The 23250-nt window shown below is 29.0% G+C and overlaps 1 protein-coding gene across 7 annotated transcripts in view; it reads right to left on the bottom strand.

The window, feature by feature from the left end:
• Positions 1-167: 167 nt before the first annotated feature.
• Positions 168-23250, bottom strand: part of Rhogef2 (Rho guanine nucleotide exchange factor 2) — a 33851-nt gene continuing 10768 nt past the window's right edge. For 3 of the 7 annotated variants that reach the window (XM_070297703.1, XM_070297628.1, XM_070298069.1), the window contains 19 exons: positions 23150-23239; positions 22961-23074; positions 22753-22851; positions 22499-22591; positions 22069-22262; positions 21486-21775; positions 20517-20693; positions 19655-19711; positions 18299-18434; positions 16738-16819; positions 16102-16154; positions 9212-9483; positions 7774-9102; positions 7143-7259; positions 6651-6824; positions 6068-6291; positions 4969-5119; positions 4703-4746; positions 170-3428 (listed from right to left, as the gene is read on the bottom strand). In XM_070297703.1, coding sequence (XP_070153804.1) covers positions 3333-3428; positions 4703-4746; positions 4969-5119; positions 6068-6291; positions 6651-6824; positions 7143-7259; positions 7774-9102; positions 9212-9483; positions 16102-16154; positions 16738-16819; positions 18299-18434; positions 19655-19711; positions 20517-20693; positions 21486-21775; positions 22069-22262; positions 22499-22591; positions 22753-22851; positions 22961-23074; positions 23150-23239 — 3792 coding nt within the window. In that variant the 3' untranslated portion in view covers positions 170-3332. Of the gene's footprint in view, positions 3429-3567; positions 3669-4702; positions 4747-4968; positions 5120-6067; positions 6292-6650; positions 6825-7142; positions 7260-7773; positions 9103-9211; positions 9484-16101; positions 16155-16737; positions 16820-18298; positions 18435-19654; positions 19712-20516; positions 20694-21485; positions 21776-22068; positions 22263-22498; positions 22592-22752; positions 22852-22960; positions 23075-23149; positions 23240-23250 lie in introns of those variants that run through there. The other 4 variants (XM_070297796.1, XR_011447111.1, XM_070297886.1 and 1 more) reach the window with 4 other exon arrangements.

Below are 23250 nucleotides of genomic sequence, written 5' to 3'. Positions count from 1 at the left end.
AGTGGTATCAACGCAGAGTACTTGTACATGTAAACAGAAATTACACAATTCAATAATTGTTTTAATACTATAATAATAATAATAATAATAATAATAATAATAATAATAATAATAATAATAAAATATTATCTAATAATGTTATTAAATATTTTATACATATGCAATATAGTATCGCATTTCTAATGGTTTTTGTGTCTTAGCATTAAAAATGATTAGTGTTCCATATAATAGCAAAGATTTTATGTAAGTAGACGAGTCCTTTATATACGCAATTTACATAACAGAAGAAAGAGAAAGAAAAATAACATACAGAAGTCTTTCATATTTAATCTTGTCATGCTAATAAATTTAAATTTTATACGCAGAGAGAATTTCGTTAGCTTACTTTCTCTATCTAATATTCTTTTTAAAAATCGAATATGTTTGTAAGTATATTTCAAGATTTAGCTGCACTTATCAATCATCATTTCAGATTATGATATGAAAACCGAGGAAATAGCGAGCAAAAGCGCAAGTGAGCAATTAAATTCACATAAATGTTGATTATCTATTATTACTGTTTGCTGATAAAAGAACTTTAATTTGTGAAATAGATTTAAAAAATAAATATATCTCTAAAAAAAAGTGATATAAATGTAATATAAAATAGATGTCATAATTATTAGTTATATAATCTATTAGGTTAGCACAAAAAAGATCTATTGTATTTTTCAAATAAAACTAAAAATGGAATTATTCATTTTTAAATAATTGGTTATCAATATATTTTTCGCATCATAATTTTTTTCTTAGAAGTTTCGTAGACTTAACATTATGAAAATATATTTTAATAGAAAGATAAGAAAATCATTATATTAATATTTGATAATAGCCTAAATGTTGCACAGAACATATGTTTCGTGTCTCTATAAAGAGTACATCAAAAGTTGACACAATCCAATTTACAGCATATGTTATAAATATGCTTTAAAACGATTTCATTGATGGAAAGTCGTTTACATAGATACTAGATGCAAAGAATCTTTCATATGCATTTTTTCTTAACACATTAGATAATAATCGCTAACCTTTCAAATGTTTCATGCATTCAAAATAATTTTGTTTCACAAGGATTTCCAGACAAGACAATTAGAAATCAATGTGATATTGTAAAAGCACAATTTTTGTTATATTTTAATATAACATTTAATTTATTCGGAAAAAATATCCAAAAAAATGTATATACAAATAGTATACTTTGTAATTAATTAGTCACTGAAAGAGTCGAAATGGTTCTTTCATTCAAAATTTTTTCCAATTATTGACCTTTAAATCTTTAAATTTTCAGATTTTGAATTTAAAAGTTTCTTTATATTTGTACATTTTCAAATTTCAAAATATTTAAATTTTACAATCCTTATATTCTAGGATTTGCAGGTATTTTTAAATCTTAAAACTTTGTTCTTTAATTATTTTATAAAATCATTTATTTAACAAACGATAAAAGAGGGGGGCGGGAAGTATTTAACTATCTTAAAAAAATTTAAATCTTCATTAAAAAAAAATAATTTCTGAAATCGTAAAATGAATAAAAAACGAGAAAAGATTATGCTAGTGATACAAATCTAAGACACATTTTGAGACATCCTGCATGAATTCACACGAGCGTGGTATGTGTTACGAAATTTATTTAAGTACGTAAACTACTGTCTACTTTATAAAAAATTGTATATTTATATTTGTAGATTCTTGGAGTCTTATATTTTAGAATCTTCGTAGCCTTGGATTTTAAATTTTTAGATAAAGCAAATTTCTCAAAAATCCATAAAATCTTAGGTGCTAAAACAATTTCTAGTGTTTTGCTTAGATAATTAACAAATTGTGGAAGCTGTAAATTGTGCAAAATTTTGATCCACAATTTTTTTTATTATGTGTAACAAATTGATCATCTCAAGACTTTTTCCTATCCAGTTCTTTTTAAATATTGTATATGTCAGTATCGAATTAAAAGTTAAAATACATCTTATGATCACCATTTGTAAACAGTAGCTTTTTAATGCACAATTTTGCAAGAATGTGAGAAAATCGCTTTTTTCATATAATTTCTCTTAATATCTCGCAAAAGGATTTTTCTATATTTCTGGTATAAAGAATCGAATATTCACAAGCTATCATATATAATTTCCATTTTACTATTTTTTGAAATGAGTGAAATCCAGATTTATATGTTGCAACATTGATATATGCACGAAAAATTCAAAGAAATTAATAATAATTATAATTAATAAAAATTAAAGTGTACAGATTTTTCGCGCATAACTTCATTATTCGTTTTTGCATTTACATATAAATCGGGTTTCTTAAATAATAATAATAATATTAATAATAATAATAATATATAATATAATAGTAAGAATAATAATAATAATATACAGGACTCGCAATTCGCAAAATAACAACACGATGATGTACAAAAAGTTGCGTCTGATAGATTAATGCAGATTATGTAAATCTATTTACATAAAATCTTTGGCAAAATCATCGATCCATATTTTGGTGAATACAGGAATGAAACAAAAGTTTATCAGCTGTTTTATTTTGATAAAAACTTTTGAAAAATTTAACAAAAAAAGCATGCGTGGTATATATAATATCTTAATTAATCGATATTTATTGTTAAAAAGATATACGATTCATGAAACATGATATTTAATATAATCATTATATTTATTATTAATAATAATTATATTACTTACATATATAATCGTGTTTAATAATCTGAATTAAGCCGATATATTCTGATATTGTTCGGTATACACATCAGCAAACAATTTTCTTCCGTAAGATTATTTTGAAGCAACTTTATATCTACAAAAACAATCTATACAAATTTGGCAGGACATGAAAAATCACATTGCATAAGAAATATGCGACATATGTTTCCGGTGTTTTACAAAATAATAAAAAAGATCATCTAGAAAAAGAGATAATCTGTGAATACAGATTTGTAGTACATCGTATTCCATAACATTATGCATATCGAATTTCTATTAATTGAAAGAAGTTATAGTATATAAATATATGTTATCATATAATCAAATATTATTCCCCAAAATTTTATCAGATAAATAAAACAGCTAATGACGACTTGTTTCTTTCTTCTGTATATACGTAGCATTATTATCCATAGTAAAGAATTACACGCGTATATATGTATCGTCCGCGCATTTTTCAGTTTTTTTTCTACAAATAATTCTGATCTCTTTCGGTATACGAGAACGTTCCAGCACCGCTCATGAAATGCACCAAGATCAAAAAGGATATGATCGATGGAACGTTTTCTCAGCTGCGTTTCAGCCAACGCTGTCGCCCATTTCGCTTTCCGCTTGAAGCTTAAGATTTTCTGTATTCGAATCTCCAATCATTTCTCCGCGTGCATCGACGAACTCCTGTTAACATAAAGTATGTTACAAAACGTAATATAAAAAATATATAGATATTATAATATTAGATATATAGAGATATATAAAAATTAAGAATGTTACAGACTAATGATAGAGGTCGATCATTCGTTTTGATCTAATCTACCTTTTCGAAATTGCTCAAGTGTGATCAATCGATTCGCCTATTGTTTACTGCGTAAGAAGTTCTTTCATATGTCTCTGATGTCTAAGATTCCTGGGCTCTCACTGCAGCCACATTGGATTATAAAATCAGATTATGCGCGTATGTTGTGTGATGATAGAAATAAATTACTTTTTCGTCTCATTTTTTTTTTCATATCAGATAGAATAAATTCTTTCTTTACAGAGGGAGGATAGTTCATGAATTAATGGCTAAATAGATTTGATTAACTACTAAAGTCAACTTTCACTGGAAATATAGGACAAATATAAATAGATTGATTATACATGTATTAGTCATAAAGAACAGTTAAAACGAAAATTTTCGATATATTTGGGTATCTAATTATACCATCAAACGTGAATAGTAAAAAGTTTAAGTGATTTATTGATTTGATTTTGTCATACTCTAGTATTGATTACAATATGAAAAAATAAGAGATTTAAATATATATATATATATATATATATATATATATATACACACACACACACACACATATCACTATGTAATTTCATGGAATTACGGATTCCAATAAATCAATGGAAACATTATTATGAAATAGTTTGAAAACGTTATATAAAACTCTCTAAAAATTACATAAAAAACCAAATAACAAAAAATATATAATTATAAATATTACATAATTCGGAAACTATATAAAATAGATATAAATATAGGATACACAATAATTTAAAGGTAAGTAAAAGATGACAATTAAAAGGTATCTCTGAAAAGGCTCAATAACATTTCTAGCCATTTCCATTACCATTTGAATATAATAACTTTGATAAAACAGAGTAGTTTTATATTGTTTATTAAATAATAACGTATTAAAAAATAACTTTGAGAAACAATCTCTATACTCTTTATACAATATAAATAATACTTAAAAAATATATTGTAATCTTTGTTAATTCATTGAGATTAATGGAATATAAAAATGCAATTTAATGAAACACATGTATATTGGGTTAAACGGAAAGTTCGTGTTGTTTTTTCAGTCTTCATCTGTTAGGAAAAAACGGAACGAACTTTTTATTCAACCCAATATTAATGAATATAATAAAGTATAGTAAAGTTAGAAAATCTTTCTTACATCGCGAATGATGTCATCGGTGCAACTATCTTGATGCATGTCATCTGTAAAAACAAAATAATATATTATTGGACTACTTTACAATTATTTAAATACATCTTCTTTTAAACATATTGCAAGCATCTCAAACTCGTTACATGAGCAAATTATGGAAAGAAAGATAGATTATGTGTTTTTGAAATATCTGTCATATTTTTATGAAGTTATTATATAAATATATTAAAATAATTGTGTAGAGGTAAAATTAAAATAAATAGAGGACTAACCAGTTGCTGTTTGCGTGTGTGTTGTCGTGGTTATCACTTCTGAAAATTCACGGCGCTGTACGTCGGTGTCAAGTGCATGTATACGTTCTCTACTTCTACGCAATTCTTTTCGTAATTTTTCCCGTTCTTCTTCTCTCTCCTTTATGATTTCCTGCAATTCATTCAAATTTAATAAAATGTTGAAAAACACGAAAATTTTAAACTAGAGATAAACTCTGTTCATCTTAGTTGTGTTTTCTTGTTATTTTTCACAATTAAATGTGCATCCAAGTTTTGAAAGAAAAAAGAAAATGCCTACACACACAAAAAAAATGCAACTAAAATAGAAAGATTTAAAATCAAAATTTTGCTAAAGAACAGAAATAATATACAAAAATTTTGAAAATTTATTTTTTTAGACAGAACATACACACATTCTCTCTCTCTTTCTCGATGAAACAAAATTAAACAATTTGTAAAAAATTATATATATATAATTAGTAGCTTGGAAAAAAAATGTACATTTTATATAATATCAAGACTTTATAAAAAGCGGTAATAGAGTCACAAGCGTGTGTATAAATTATCTTTGTACATATATATAAAAGTTGGATCAAATATTTACAATGTAGCTATTCTTTCTTTTTGCTCTCTTGCAAAGTAAAGTGTTTGGATCAGAGAAAGTAAATTTGCTTCATAATTGTTTCATTGTTATTAGCATTATTTTAAATGTATTTTGTTATTATGTAGATAACAGAACACTTTAAAGCAGAAGACAAACATTTATAGTTTATTCTTAGTTTATATAATTTTTAATTTCGTGAAAAAATTATACATAAAAAAATGATAAAGTATGTATAAATGATAATTTTATTATATGTCACCCTTTAAGAATAATAGATATAGTGGAAGGTATAATGGAAGATATAATGTGTGTATCATTTTACTTTCATTTATCTAAAAGAACAACAGAATTCCGACTACAATTATACACAATTCCGACTACAAGCCTATCGTTTCTTGTCTGGTCAGAGGCAAATGCAATGTTATTATTCTGAAGACGTTAGATAAGTGAAGATAACGAGAATGAAGAAAATAGAGTTTTTTACGGCATACTTACCAGGAGTTGTGACAGTTGCGAAAGCTGGGACGTAAGATAATGACAAATTGGCTGCATCATCCCCATGATCGATTGTTGAGAATGTGAATGATTTCGTAATGTGGGACAACCGGTAGCTTCGCATGCAGCGGGAGACGATAATGTCGATGCTCCACACGATGCAAATATCGTTTCCGTTTCGCTTACATTTAATGCAGAATTCAACATTCCCACTAGATGATCCGCTGTAGGAGAAAGTAAAATGTTAATATATGTAGCGTGTTTACATTTTTTTTTATTTTCCCTCTTTTCATATAAATTATTGAGAAATAAATACTATTAGTTGGATGTATTAGTAATACTATTAGTATATGCTATCAATTTGCTTTAGTATATTTTTTCGTGCATTTTAAATTAAATAAATAAAAGTTAGTCAATTTTCAAGAATTTTCTTCAAATTTATCATTTTGTATATATTTCTGTTTTCAATAATATATCAAGTCAAACTTGAATATCTTGTTTAGAAAAATATATATTTCTCTTCAAAATAATTATTTTATAAGTAATAAAACTTCAAAAAAAAGAGTTTGCCTCTTAATAATACTTTGGCTAATAGCAGCAAGTATAAGTTCAGCGGGTTCTTTTTCAGCGGATGGTTCAGATGCTATGTCTGCCACATGCTCGAAATCTTCTTTAGGAATATTTAATATATCTGCCATTAATATGTGCTTCTCAAGTAGAGCCTGTTTGATTATTTCGTCCTTACGCCTTAGACATTCTGGAAAATATCAAATGTCCATAAATTTTTTTTTTGCTCTTAAATTGTCTTGTTTCAGTGAAATCACAAAATTGTGCAAATTTTTTCTAAGAGATTTTATATTGAAAATTATTAATTGTTATATATTGATTATACAGTATACTTAATACCACAATTATTATATCAAAGTATATATAATCGCAATAACTTTTGCAATATCATTCAAATTTGATAAAAATTTCATGTAAATGTCAGTAGTATTTAATAATTTGTTTTAAAATGGTTGAAATAAAATAAAGTAAAATAATTTAAAATTACATTAAAAAAAGAAACTTGTACCTATTGGTGTAAGGACTGGCTCTGCAATATGCACTGGTGGTACCTCTACATGAACTTCCAATGGATCTATCAGTGAGAGCTGAGTGCATGTGACCATTCGTAAGGGCTCCGCTACACCTATATGTAGAAAAAAAGTATGAACCATCTTAAAAATGAATTTACTTCATTATTATTATTATTATTATTATTATTATTATTATTATTATTATAAACTACTAGAAAATGTTTTGTTAGATGTATGTTATACATATGGACATTGACTATAATTCATGTTTAAAAATTCTGATTCCATATTGCAGATATATTTGATTGATATATTTTTCTATTATACATTCCAAAATAAATAAACTATATGATGTGCAAATGTCACGCAATACACATCAAATATAATATAAATGTATGAAAGAATATATGTACAATGAAATGCGTCAAATATTGTTCCTTCAGCTCATAAATTAACCTTTAGACCGCCGAGAAAAAAAGTGTAAAAATTCCTTAGGAAAAAAATGCATATATATTAAAGACATTCAATATAAAGACCCCGTTGAGAGCTCGCGCCACTATAATGGTGTTCCAGCGGTTTAAAGATTAATATTTGCGGCTATAAACTATGTTTTACTCGGAATACAACCTGTCATGGGCGATTCAACAGTCGATTGCTGTTGCGTCCGTTGTTGCGTTTGTTCGGTCGTGGGAGTTTCCGTAGTGGTGATGTTTTCCGGTGTCTCCTCATCATGCTCCTGCATACCGGCAGCAGTGTTTTGTCCAAGCTCCGCCGATTCTCTATTCTGTGACTGAGCCTTTTCAACAATTATGCTGTCTGCTTCTGAAGGCGATCCGTCTTCCATCGCGTGCGTCGGTTCCTCCGAGAGCATAGTAGGCGGCGTTGGTCTTCTTCCTTGGCGATCGCGCGCTTTGTAAGTTTCCACGGCCTCGGAGATGTATTTACACCAGAGCTTGCGCTCCGCGGAAGACGGTGCTACTAGATTGTACATTTGCGCGCCGTTCTGCGACGTATTGACCAGATAGAGAGAGTCCTTCTCGGCGGCATTGTGGCGTACGAGTACAGTGGACAGCTTGACGATTGGACTGAGTACGGAATTGCCTGCCTGGTTGGTCGTGTTAATGAATTTAAGCAAATATTTGTCGTCTTGTCGATGTAGGAAGAAGATTGTATCGTCCAGCAGAACTACATGCAGATCTACCGGTTTTGGTACCGAGCGATTCGGCATCGATCGATTCGGTTCGGTGCGTCGCCACTGCAGTGGTCCCTCGTAAATCAATTTGCGCTTCGTGATGTCGAGATGCTTGAACTCCTGTACGGTCGGGTGATCGAACTTGTCAAAGGCCGATCGATCGATCGTTCGTTGGATGTCTACAAGTCGCTGATAGTCCTCGGCCTCCTTCACCGCCTGATTAACGCGACTCAGGATCTCTTTACTGCGCTCGAGACTTCGTAACATGGCCGCCTTTTCTTTCTCGTTACTATCCGGCGTATACTTGGCGAGGTTTTCAAATAACAACGGATACTTGGTGAGTCGCAGCATACCGGTGAGTATGTGATCTTTCAACTGAAGCCGGCGGCACAATGGATTCGCTTCCACCTCGTTCAGGAAAGCGTTCAGCTTGGAATCCTTGCGTCGACGATCGCGCAAAGCGTCCAAGGCAATTTGCTGCTTAGCGCAGTAAGTCGACGCAGCCTTCTCAAACGCCTCGCCGGCCTCACCGTCAAACATCTCTAGCAGAAGTTCGCCCACGTCGCCTACACACGGGTTCTCCTTCTTCTTTCGTTTCATCGACTGGTTGAAGCGCGAATGGATCATCAACATCTCGTCCAAGTTAGAGAAAAGCAGCTGAATCTGATCCAACGGCAACACTTGGGACTCCAACAAAGGTTTGTGGAAGACATGCGAAAGCACTTTCAACGCGCGAACGTGGGAGCGTTCGGTGTGAAATAATTCTGGAAAAAAAATAAAAAATAAAAAAAAATAAATAAATAAAATTTTACAGATACTTTATTAATATGACCTCTTATATCGAGGCAATTTTAAAACAAGATGATTACTCACCGTTAATAACATCCTGTCTTTTTTTCTCTGAATTGCTGAGTTGTGCGAGAACGTCCTCGCTGACAGCCTGGCTCCAATCCGGCGGATCAGCCTCGACATCAACGTCACTGTCCCACGAAGTTGAAGCGTTTGCCGCCGAAGTGGTGGGATGTACCTGCTCCAGGCTGGTACTGGGACTATCCAGACTCCTAGTCGATAGGCTGCTGTTTGATGAACTGCCGGCCGAATTCCCGGGAAAAGTTCCGGAAGGTTCGCAATCGCTGGAACCGACTCTATAGTCAATCGTTAGCAATTTATGAACTTTGCTATCAATTAATTATAACATCTAGTATCTTTCGACGCAGCTCGCACTATCATATCGATTTTATAAGCGGGATACACTCGACTCTTGAAGCCGTAAAGATCTGCTGTCGCCAGATCTTGAAAATTAAATTCTCTCTTTTTCTTTAGTCCTTTACTTTTAGAGATGTATCGTATCGAGAGTTCGTACGTTGAAATACATTAAATTAAGAAATTTTTTCCGTCATAATATCTTTTAAATATTAAAAATTTTCCTTTTTTATTTCATATAGAAAATATTATATATATAAATTAATACATGCAGTTTTTTCGCTAATTTATAATCTTATTTTTAATCTTATATATATACATATATATTTTATCATTGGAAAAAAAAAATATATATATATTAAATAAATAAATAAATAAATAAATATATATATATTAAATAAATAAATAAATATATATAATATTAATAAAATGTTTTTATTAATGTATATATATGTTTATATATATGTATATATATTTTTTTTCGTTTAATTTACAGATATTTCTGATTTTAGCGGAAAAATTGATAAGATTTTTGAGAATAAAGCTGTGAAAAGCGAGAAAATTTTAATATTTTCTCAACAGAAATAAACTTTATTCTATCTTTATTTTATCTTTTTTTCTTACGAAGTTGGACTTCATTTCTTATAAACAAGAGTTTGCTCCAAATTTGTCTATTCTACCAATAGAAGATTTCGCTCTATATAAAATATCGAATAAACAATCGTAACAAAGTCGAGTCACTTTTTCACATCGAACAAATAGTAACGGACACAGTTTCGCTGCGACAGCAAGAAATCTTTTTTCCTCGCGCGATGAATATTGATAAAAAAAAAAAAAAAAATACCTTTCGGACCTCGTACGTCGTTCATTAAGATAGCGCAGATAATCGCGCGCAGCGATGGTAGTGGCAGCCTCGTCACTCGGCATAAGTATTTCGGTAATGCTTTCGTCAGCATCCGAATAACTCTTGGGGGTGGCGGCGGCATCAGCTGATCGGTCCGAACGTAGGGTTGCCGCCACCAACTCAGGATCGCCCGGGATCTCGTTCTCGTGAGAAACAAGACGAGGGCGGACGCGTCGGGAACCGTGTTGCCTCATGTTTCTTTTTGTTTTTTATTCCCTTTTAGTCCTCCGAGGGCTTTATCGTCATATACGATCACGAAGAAACATGCGAGTGTCCGCACACTTTGCCCGTGCATGCATTTAATACAGATATTCTCGGCTTCTTCTCGATTTATATGTTATTATACTTTAAAATAAATTTCACATATTCATGTTACACGGAATAAAATATTGTTATTAGTTGAGTTATTTAAAATATTCAGATTAATAGATTGATAGTAAAACAGCGAAGTTTTAAAAGTCGTTGGTTCAATATTGAAGGCTGTATAATACAGTACAGTGACATTTCAATCTAAATTGTATGTGAGGTAACATTCCCAATAAAGAGAGACCTTTAAAAGAATATGCAGAGAATAGTAGTCACGAGCTATATATCTTTCTTTTTAATACATTTGATAGAAATTTTTTCGTAAAAATATTGACAGAGCTCGACAATAAGAGAATATGTTTAATTCTCAGTAAATGCTATAGAATCTTTTTTAGGAACCCCTTTCTAATATAAAAAATATATACATGTATATTACTATAACTAAAGTTTTTAAATATTTATTTTAATGTATAATATATAATGTGTGGGCCTCTTCTTTCTCTTTTATTTAAAAAAATTTCTGCTTTTATATATAAAAATCAATTATGATCCATGTTATATTTTTTTCTTCAATTTTCTGTGTATAAGAGTTTATATCTGTAAGAGAGAAAGATAAGCTATTTATCAATAACTATACATTTTGTTTTTTTCTCATATTATTTTTGTTTTGATTGTAAGAAAAGATTATAAAGTATTAAAAAAGACAATCTATTTTATTCAATAATAAGAATTTTTGAATTCAATAAAATTATTCTCATTTATATTAACACAATTCTATTAACATCTTACTTGTAAATTCATTTTAAATCATTATATAAATCTGCCCTAAACCAACCAAAAACTAAAAATTTATAGTGCCTAGAAGGCAGGAAAGATAAAATATTATAATACTAAACTTTCACTTTTGATTCTCCAGTATGACACTTTTTTTATATATATTTATCGAGAGTTTCTGATATATCGTTAATGAAAGAATCTCGAATTAGAAAGCAAAATATTCGCGTTTATAACAAGTTTTAGTTTTGATCAGTAGTTTCAATTTAGTTTAATTTTAATCTTCTTTCAATCCAGTTTAATTTCAATCTAGTCTAGTCTAGTTCTCTTACATTTTCGAAGTTTACAGAGCATTCTATCATTTTACGACACAATAGCATAGCACTAAAGTGTTATAAAAATTATTGTGTTTTTCTCACCCGTTATTTCTCAGCGCCAAAATAGTCAAAATAATCATTAAATCGTGACGCGAAAGAATTATCAAACTCGTGCCTCCATATAATGATAAGAAAGTTTTTAAATGCACATACATTCATATAGGATATACAAATTTCTAAGCGGAAGCTGAAAGTATATAATAATATATAGAGAAAGAGTGTCTCTCTCTTTTTCTCTTTCTTACTCAAGTAAGCGCATTTTGCACTAAATGCCTAAAAACTTCGTGGCTCAAAGAATCGCGTTTAGTGAAAGATACTCTGTACAATCGTATTGATTCGAGGATATCGATCGCTTCGGAAATAAAAGCCAAGACATATCCGTGCTCTGACATCATTCCATTTACCAGCGTGCACCCATGTTAGAGGAACCTGATAAAAACGGATCGGTTTTTTTTTCTCGTTCACACAATCTCTTATCGATTCTTTAAAATAGAGGTAAAATAAAGAGAGAGAGAGAGAGAGAGAGAGAGAGAGAGAGAGAGAGAGAGAGAGAGAGAGCTCTCATAAAAGTCTTCAGCCTGCAAGTATAACCGCGATTTTGAAGTTTTGGAGTCTTTGATCCACCTCCATCAGTTAACACATATCGTATTTTCTCAAATAAAAATTGTATCTATTTATCTATATAATTATATCTATTGTCTCTGATTAGAAAAAGAGAAAAACAGAAAGAGGGTAGAGAGGGGAGATAGGTCTCTTAATCTTCCTCATTCAAACCGTGATTCATATAAAAACTATTTTTTTTTTTTTCATACTCAAATTCGTCGTTTTTCTTTTTCAAGATGTCGATACATTTTATTGAGTGTAATATATGAAATATAATTTCAGTATTGTGCTACAAGTGTGATCCTGCACCTTAATATCACACACACACGAAAGGCATTTCGTGTAATTCAAGTTTTTTAATCACACGCTAATTTACGTCCATTTACAATAATTTTATAAAAAGAACTAAGTACATAATAATTAAGTATATAAAATAAAATTGTTTTTCATTTTTACGGTAGATAATAGCGGTAAATGGTTCTTTTCGTATAATTAATCCAATTGAAGGCATTAAAAAAGGACTATCTCCCTAATGGAGAGATCATTTTTAATTACTCAAATGCATTCTAAAAGGATCACGATAAATAAAATCGATTGCGTATTTTTTTTAAATGTGATAAAAAAAATATATATATAATTTAGTTGTATTGCACGTACGTATAGCGCGGCTCTTTTCTCTCTGCATGCCTTTTTAAAATCATCTCGAGATACTCGAAATGCGAAGGCAAACGCCGTGCAACAAGCACCGATAGACTCGCTTGTCATTCACCAACAAAATTACGAGCACGAGTTCTCTGGCCGCTGTATAAATAACCGCACGTAATATAGCTTTTTTGCAATTCGTGATACATAAATTTCGAAATATGCGTTTAATATATCGTTTATCAATACGTTATTAATCCTCCGCGCATCGGTTATTAATTATTTAGAAAATCGTGCACGTCTTTCTCGGATTTAGATATTTAGTCAGTCGAACGTTCCTCAAATTACTTCCTTAATTGACTTTCAGAGATAAAAATGGAAAGCTCTGCAGCGTCAAGTTAGTCGCAACGTTCCATTTAAAAATACTCTCGCACTGATCAAATCAGAATATCGTTAATTCGGAACAAAATAACAAATTTTATCGAAAAATCTCACTAAAATAAAAAAAGCAGATAAAGTGAAATAATGAGATCGAAATGAAATGTCCAGCTATTTGTGTTATAAAAATTAAGAAAATGCTTCTTTAACGACATAAACTTTTAAAGAAACTCTATCTCACGTGCTTGCTTCCTATTCTTTATAAAAAAAAAGAATGATACGCGATGCAGTATTTTGTTGACATAATTTAGATTTATTAAAATAATCGAAATATATATTTTGTTTCATATTGCGCAATGTTAATTTTGAGAAAATATTCCAATTATTATACATTGCGATCACTCCATATATGATTTTATTTAGAATAAATTGTTAATGATAATTTTTTACACCGAGAGATATATATGAAAGTGCTTATTTGTAATATATCCAAACAACATAGGAAATACTTTTCAATGACATATATCTCTGCCAAATATTTATTATTTCTATATTAATAACAATTATAAATTAACACAGCAACAACAGCCTTATCAATCAATTATTTACTCTTAACATTTTCTATTGCAAATTTCTAAATTTCAGCAATATATATAAAATGAGTCATTGCAAACAGAACACTTGCATATTTCTCTTAGATCTAAAGATACGACGAGATGTGTAATGCATAACTTAAATGAGATTCTAACCGTTTTTCATATATACAAGTTGAATGTATGTTAAAATAATTTTATATCTTAAAAAGATCTCTGTCCCTCCCTCCCTCCCTTCTTGTATAATTTCAATTTCTATCTTATTTTCGTATTTATAATTCGGCTGATATAATTACAGTTTAATCACATACAACTATATCATCGAACCTTGATGTATGTATATCAACTGTAATAGACGTAAGAGATAAAAATCCGTGATTTCAAAAGGAGCATTAACGATTATGATAATTCTGAGAAAAAAGATTTTAGCAAAAAAGACTATATTATGACGTTCATTTCTTTCTAAATAAAATGAAAAGATATTTAAATATCTTTTTAAAGAGATTTAAATAGCATATACTTGTTTATAAAAAGCATTTTTATAACAAGGTAAAAAATCCTTAATAATCAAAAATCCTATCATTGTATCCTATTCATCATTAAGCAATATATCGTATTGCTATTAAACTTTCCAGAAACTTTCCCTTAATTATTAATCCACGTATCCCCGTCGGAAGAAAGTACGATTTTATTAAAAAACGAATAGAAAAAACGGCGTTGATTCATATCGACTCGGAAATTGAGTCAGCTGAAGCCACTGGATACGAATCGAAGACTGCATCAGAATTTTAATCAGTAAATTTAGAACGACTTTTACCATCGAATAATTAAGAAAAAGATTATAAAAGCGACACAAACAGATCCGAATCCGGGAGTGCTCTCGTAAAACTTCGTCGAGTCGAAGTCTTTGCCGTGCCAAACGGAAAAGCGGCCGTTTCAAAAGCGTTCCGAAAGCGTGGGTGTTTCGTGCTGTCGAAGCTACGCAATAGCCCATCCGCGGAATTGAACGTCACACTGAAGGCCTCCCGAACGAAGGCCCTGTATACACCTTCGTACGACATGAAACGAGTCTGCGCTCTCTGCACGTGTTCATTATGGAAAACTGACTGGGGGAGATGAGGCGAGGGAAGGGAACGCTGCCAAAAATTCACAGAGATCTGCGTTTCATACGATTTTAGCGGCATGTGGAGTTAAAAGCCTAGTCTAATCAATCTCTCGTTCAATTCCATTTTTAACAACTCAATCCAATTGTCGAATACGAATTTGACAATTTGTTTTCGATCGATATGATAGTGCGAACATCTCACGCGCTCTTTACACGCGTATAAGTTATACTGATTTCAGAGATTTTCTTGTAGTTGCTGCATTCAAAACGAAATAGATTTATATATTCAGAATGAAAAAGGGAAAGAAAAAATTAAAAGAAAGTACAAGCGCAGACAAAAGAAATAGATCTTTCGAAAGCGATATATAGCTATCTAGTGAATTATGTCAGAAGTGAGATAATTTCTCCTAATATATATATATATATATATATATATATATATATATATTAGGAGAAATTATATATAATATTATATATATATATATATTAATCTTTATAATATGACATCATGATATGATTAAATATAATACTTTTCTAATCGATTGCGATACTTTTGAAGAAAAATGACCATAAAAAAAGAATTTTATCTATTTAACTATACACATTGACACTGCCCGATATAATTTATTGATAAACAAGACACTTGTCATGTGCAATTATAAATTCGTTTGCATGATGCTATTAATATATCTATCATGATAATAAGTATTAATATTGTTATTAAATCTTATTGATCTTTCAAAATAGTCTATAATATTTGTAGTTTTATACTCGTGTGCATTAAAAACTTATAACATTTTTTACCACAATTAATTATCACACAAGAAACTCAATCAATGCACAAATATCAACATGCGAATATAATAAAAAATACTTACTTTGTTTTGGAAAGATTCGGATCGCTGGTCTTCCTCTTTTCTCTCAGTTGCCGCTGCAATTGAAAATATGCAACTTTATAAGTTATAAGTTTATTTAAATTATATATAACTATATTAAAGCAATTGACTTTCATTGCTAAACAATGTAGTAGCATATGATGTTTATGAATGCTTGATAGATTTTTTTAATACATTTCTGTCTCGAAATATCGAAAGAATATTTCACAATTACAATTTTCAATATTAATTTTAGTAATTATGTAATAAAATTATTAAGAAAGATAAATTATCCAAATCTATAGGGTATGTGTATTATCTTAAACAGGATGTCTACCCGCCAATGGATGGCAAAAATTATAAAATCATTTTTTTAAATACAAACATCCTAATATGAAACTCGAGATACGCATACATGTACGTATGTTTGTATGGTGTGTAAAATAGATTATTAAATATATTGTGTATCTGTGTAAATGTGATTTCAATAAAATTCTTTATATTATATAATAATATACGATTTAATAAGTTAAAAACATAGTAAAAATTCAATATTTTTTAATTGGCGCATAAAATAATTTAATAGATGGTAACTTTAGCATTATATTGAGTATTTATAAATAATGTGTTTTTAGTTACCTTATGATGTATCCGCTCCTTGTAACTTTCAGACCTGTTGATGTTTGACGTCTTTGGCTTACTGGAAATATTTTGCTGGACCCTAAGTAATCGTAATTAACAAAGCGTAAATCTTATTACTGTCCACGACGCAAACAAATCGGACGCACAGAATAATGTATATTCATTATAAATATGCTCGCGATACTGTTATGTAAGTAAAAAATTATTTGGAAAACCAACAATTTTTGAAAATGTTTGGTGTTAAAAAAACTCAACAAATAGAAAAAAAATTTTAATTAAATTTAAAACCTAAGAATGCAGAAATTCATAAATTTAATGGTTTAGTTGGAATACAATGCTTCGTGAATTTATGTGTGGACAAAATATACAAAAACAACATATATATACATTTTAATACAAGGAGTGCCCGGAAAGTAATATATATATTTTCTTCTTAATTTTATAAAAAGATAAAATATGTCTATAAAAAAAGTAATTTTTCTCATATGTGTATTCTTTCATATAATTTTCAAACATTTTGTTATTATGCATATAGTTTCAAGACTTATCGCTATTAGATAATAGCGAAGTAGTGAAAATAAAATCTGTTAACGGGATGTGCGTCACAAACAAAACAAAGAATAATGAGTGAATTTCTTTCAGCAAGAAACATAACAATTGTCGTATACGGAGACATGACAATAAATAAAAGTATAATTTTCGCATCGGCATATATCATCTTGAGCACAATGATGAATAATATCAAAATAAGAACAGGATAATTTGTCTGATCCGCCGCAATCGGGCTGTAGAGTGATATCACAAAGGTACTCTCACGTATTTTATGAAATTTTAGATATATGAAAAGCACCAATAAATATAACTAGTTGAAAACTGTAACATATACTTGATTTATTTGATAATCAATATTCAGAACTAAATTATGAATAAAAAATAATTTTAGTAACAAATAATCTCTTCTTTTAAACTCTTCAGTATCCAATTTTGCGATATATTCAAGTTTTTCTCAATCATCTGTTTAATATGATTTAATATGTAATCGATATTAATTTCCAAAACATTTAAAAAATTTACCATTAAGAAAATATTATATAATTTAACTAAAATTCTTTACACAATAAATTTATATAAGATTATATAGAATTTAAAAAAAAAACTGTTAAAAAAATAACAAAAATTCATGTATAAATCACATAAGGTGATTTATTTATAGTTTTTACATGATAAGAATAAATCCTCATATTACTTTTTAGGTACGCCTTGTATAATTCAATCAAAATATCTATATAAATTTTGATAGATTTCGATAGATCTATAAAAGTTAGTTCATAAAATTGGTACAGAAACTAAAAGAATATAAAACACGATCGATTTCAAATTCCAAGACATTATACACATCGAAAGACATTAAAACAACGATTGAACAATGATTAATTACTAAATTTGGAGAAATAAATGAATGTATTAATATGTTTTATGAAGCATTTCTGTGCAAAACTATCAGTATGGATAGAAAAATAGATAAATAGATAAAATGTGCCACTATCTAGATACATACATTTCGGAAATATCTTCTCGTGATGAAGGATTGTCCATGTTATCGGTATGATCGTTAGTTCCTCCTAAACCGCTAATTCGCGACCTTTCACAACTGCTACGAGCATTTCCGGCTATACTGCTTGACCGTTGTTCTCCTAGAATTACAAATATCAATGCAGAGTTAAAATTGAGATTATAAACAAAAATTTTATAATTCAGGTATATGGTTTTTAACCAGGCATTATTATATAATTTACAATTTATTTATTTTAACTCTGTGATATTCTATAATAATCTTGAAAAATTTCTCTTAATTCTAACGTATATGTGTATGTATGTGAGATTATTAACATTATCAATTAACTCATTATTGTCCGCCTGTAGGCTATTATTCCGGGTATCTACAAAAATATGTCACATGTACAAATTACTTTATTTAACCAAAGTCACACACAAACAAATATTACAGTCTTATAGATATATTTCTTTCTATTTACTAAAATCTATTTTTTGTAAATTTTTTGATGTTCTTATTATAATAAAAGGAACAATTCCCGTTTATCAAGATTTTCGTATAACAATGAGTTTAATAATGAAAAATTCAATGTACAATTATATTAAACGCCTTGCTTGTTATTATATCTTGTTATATATTCTTCACAAATACCTTGTTATATATGCTATTACAATTTTCTCATCTTCTGTAGTTATATATTTTTCTGTATTTAATGTGGATAGAAATATGTGTGTGTTGAATGAAAAATACAAGCACTATTTGCCGTTTGCCAAAGTTATTCGACAAATTATACAAATGATAGCAAGAAACAGAAAAAGAAACAACGCGCGGGTAAAGATCTGGTAGAAAACTGATTTGTTTCGAAGCTCATGCTATTCCGCTCGCGCGATAATACACTGATATATTATTGACAGCGATATATTAAGGTCATATTATCCAATAAAGAACGCATTCAATTTGGCATTTTCTGACATTTAATTACTGATATGTATTATTAGGTCTGCTTATTAATTCTGAGTGTTATAACAATAAAAAATATTTTACAAAAATAATTATTAGAATCAAGAAACGCAATAGCCTCTCGCGCCTAAATATGTAGCATAATAATACAATTCTGTGACAGTAATGTTACTGTAAATTTTTTATTGGAGTGATATGCTTTTCCGATCATAATTTGAAAATAATTATTCTTTTTTAAATAAAGTATAATTTCCAACAAAATAATTGTACCAAAGAAATAGTTATAATGCTTTTCTGCATGTAATTCTAATTTTTATTAAAAAATCTCATTTTATTATTCGTTTAAAAAAGTAAAAAAAGCAAGAAAAAGATAATGAGTGAAAGAGAAAAGAGACTTACCATTTTCTCCATCCGTTAGTGTACCGGAATCTTCTTCATTTCTTTTGATTTTGTCTACTGTAAAATAAAATTAAAGTAACAATTTTTTTCAAAGTAAATAAAAATAAGGCAATGCAAGCTAAAATGTTAGTATCGGTGTGCAAATATCATTATTCATTAAAATCTTATTATCTTACTTTCTATATAGGATACCTTGAAATAAAAAATTTTCGATTTTATTAAGATCATTTTCAGCTGCTTTCTTTCACAAAAATAGGTGATAGTTTACCGATGCAAAAATATAAAACAAATAATTTCGATTTGATAAAAATGTAGAAATATTTGGCTCAGAAAAGATATTTTAGAAATATCTTGCTTCTATGAAATAATGATTAGAAGAGAGAAGCTAAAATTAATGGTCAAGATATTCTATAAAGAATAATTTTTTTTTGTTTTAATAGATTATTTCCACACTGATTTATTAGCATTCTGATTCGCATTGTCTTTATTCGAGCTATAAATTTTATTGTTTTCTATAACTATTATTCTAATTTTGAAATTTAACTTTATATGAAAACTTCAATATAAAACAAAGTATGTCTATTTTTAATAAAAAACATATGCGCGCGCATAATGTGGCAAAAAGCCATATTGCTGTAACTAATAGTAAAAGATATGAAAAAAGATATAAAAAAAATGAAGCTTTTACATATATGAAATATGAATTTTTTTATGAATCTTTCAATATCAATAATTTTTTTTATGGTATTATATAACTAATCAAAAGTTTAACACTCGATAAACCAATTGTTTTTGTCTACCGATAATTAATATCTACTGTAAATTAATTCAATTTGTATGAAATATTGGAAATTGATCTTACAATGTAATATATGATTCTGAGAATGATGGTGATGATGAGATGGAGGTTTCCTCTCGGGTCGAATACGTTCCATCAGTTTACTGATTCTATCATTGGCTCTTTCTTTTCGCACCAAAGGACCCGGGCAATTTTCCTCTACCACACGAACACATTGTCGATGTACGCTGAGAGAACAATCTGTCAATTGTTTAATGAACGATCATTGCATATATGCAATATTATATTATATATAAAGAAAACTCTATAAATACATCAAATTATACGAGTTTAAAAAAAAAGGAGTAAATGTCATTGTATAATAATAATAATAATAATAATAATAATAATAATAATAATAATAATAAAAAGATAACAAAAAAAGGAAGAACAAAGTGTAATTGAAGTGATTTTGAAGTTTTAAATCATGAGCTTTTTTTCGGCAAAATCAATATTAACTTCTATATAAAATAAAGAAAAATAAAAAAAAGTAAGCCTGAGAGAATTGGTCTCGTATTATATATTGAATATAACCTTTTTAATTATTTTAGAACTTGTTACTTTTCCATCTTTTATTGTTACAATTGTCTTATTAATTTAAAGTCCATTCTTCATTAAAAAAAACGTCGAGAGATTAATAATCTTAATAATTTTATAAGTGATTGAAGAAGAAAGATTTTTTTTAAAAGTAAATTTTTAATAACAAACTTTGCTTGAATAATACTATTTCTCTCATATCATTCAATTATAATGCTATGTACTGTATGTGCTTCACTCTCCATAATATGTCTCAAAATCGCAGTAATTTATGAGATAAGTAATAAATAATTTATGATATAAATAAATGTCAATAACGATTGCATTCCTGTATTATTACAATAACTAGAATCCACATTTTTAAAGTTTGATTATTTATAAAAAGTGCTCAAGAGAAATCCATTTTTCTGTTCGATCTAGGAGTTTTGCAAATATGTTATTGTACATCTTACGTACCACTACATAAATATCCTTGAGGGCCGATACCACCAATGATAAGTTGACAATGATTGCAGTAAGTTATCGTAAAGTATTGATGTGCCACGAAATGATGTCCTCTGATCGTCATTTTACGTGTTTTTCCAGTAAGCAGCCGTGCTTTGATGTTGGATTTGTCTTTCGCGACAAAAGTAGGCACTCGATCAGCCCATACTGGTCGCAATTGAAATATCTTTATCAGTATTGTAGCTAGACCAGCTGCTGTTGTGAATAGCCGCAAATCCACATGTTCCTTCTCTATATCCTCCCTGAAATTTTGCATAATTTTTCCGAATTATATTATCTGATGTAATGATATGTCTCTTATAAAAATTGTCAATGATATATCTCTAAATATACAGTTATCATATTGTTTTTGGCTTATTACTCATTGATCAAGTATAGAAAGTAAATCTAGAAACCGGAACAAGTTATAATCTTTTTTAGATAAAAAATTATATATATTATGTTATATACACATATTCTGCTTTTTATAAATGTACATAATATGTAATACTAAGTCTCCTAAAAAAAATTGTTCAAATTTCAAAACAAATCTTACAAATAAGGTTCCATCTTTGGCAGCAGATATGTTTCAATAATTTTTGTTTCACGCGTTTTGTCAGAAATGCTCTCATCAAGTGAAATATCGGTCGGGCCAAAGATCGTGGCCAATCCTGCAGTTCTTTTTTGTTGGAAATGTGTCAGTTGTTCATTCAATTCTTCCTTCGCTCTATTACGTGCTTTCCAAAATATCTGCATAGAAAAATATTAAGATTTTGTTAAAAGATTTATTGCATTTGTTAAATTCAGAAGAAAAGATTGTCTTCATTTAGAGTTTAAATTTAACTGTGCAAAATAAAAAGAGAATCGCAGAGAAAGTTTCATTATTTAGACACTCATAAATATTTCTGGATAAATAAATTAAATTGAAATTTTCGGACATCTTATACAACATATATAAAATTAGTTTACTCAATACTTTGACATACCTTTCTAAGAATTTCTTCTTTATCAGATTCCTTCAAGAGAACATCGTCTATTTCATTCGCAACATTTTCATCTACATTATGCAGACGTAATGGCTGAACAAAAAATATTATTTATTACATCAAAATCAACATTTATGCAAGTACAGATGTCAAAAATAATATGAATTGAATTTGAATTTTGTTAAATGAAATATATATATTATAAATAATTCCAAGATTTTTTTTGTGTATTATTTATCAAGTGAAAGACTTACTGCACCAGGTACTAGGAAACTAGAATGAATCTCGTATGCCCATTTTCTCATTTCTTTGGCATTTCCCTCCTTATATAAATCCGTTATCAAATAAAATAACTGTAAGAATATACCAATGTAAATATTTATAATTTATATTTTTATATACAATTTTATATGCAATTGTCTTTAATATCTTTGAGCACAATAAACAATCAATTATACATACCAGGCTAGAAGGATCGCTATTAGATAAAACGTAATTAATAAATACAGCAAGATGTGCATGATGTCCCCACAGCCTGGATAAAGATTGGAATGGTCCATGATCTTCCAATTGACCCTGAAAATATTAAAAAGTCAACGTCTGAAGATATTGGGAAGCATTTTATACACGAATTTTTAGATGATATCTTACAATTTCCTGATCACTAACATCATCTTCTTCCATTGACATAATTGGCTGTTGAAATGCTGGCAATCCAGGAATGATATCAGTTGCAAGTGCCTAATACAGAA

This window comes from Polyergus mexicanus, unplaced genomic scaffold (genome assembly GCF_030449975.1).
Source record: "Polyergus mexicanus isolate NDT 795.1 unplaced genomic scaffold, iyPolMexi1.0 SCAF_1, whole genome shotgun sequence".
Classification (NCBI taxonomy): domain Eukaryota; kingdom Metazoa; phylum Arthropoda; class Insecta; order Hymenoptera; family Formicidae; genus Polyergus; species Polyergus mexicanus.
The sequence above is the reverse complement of the archived record's forward strand: the minus strand, read 5'-3'. Positions and strand labels throughout refer to the sequence as shown.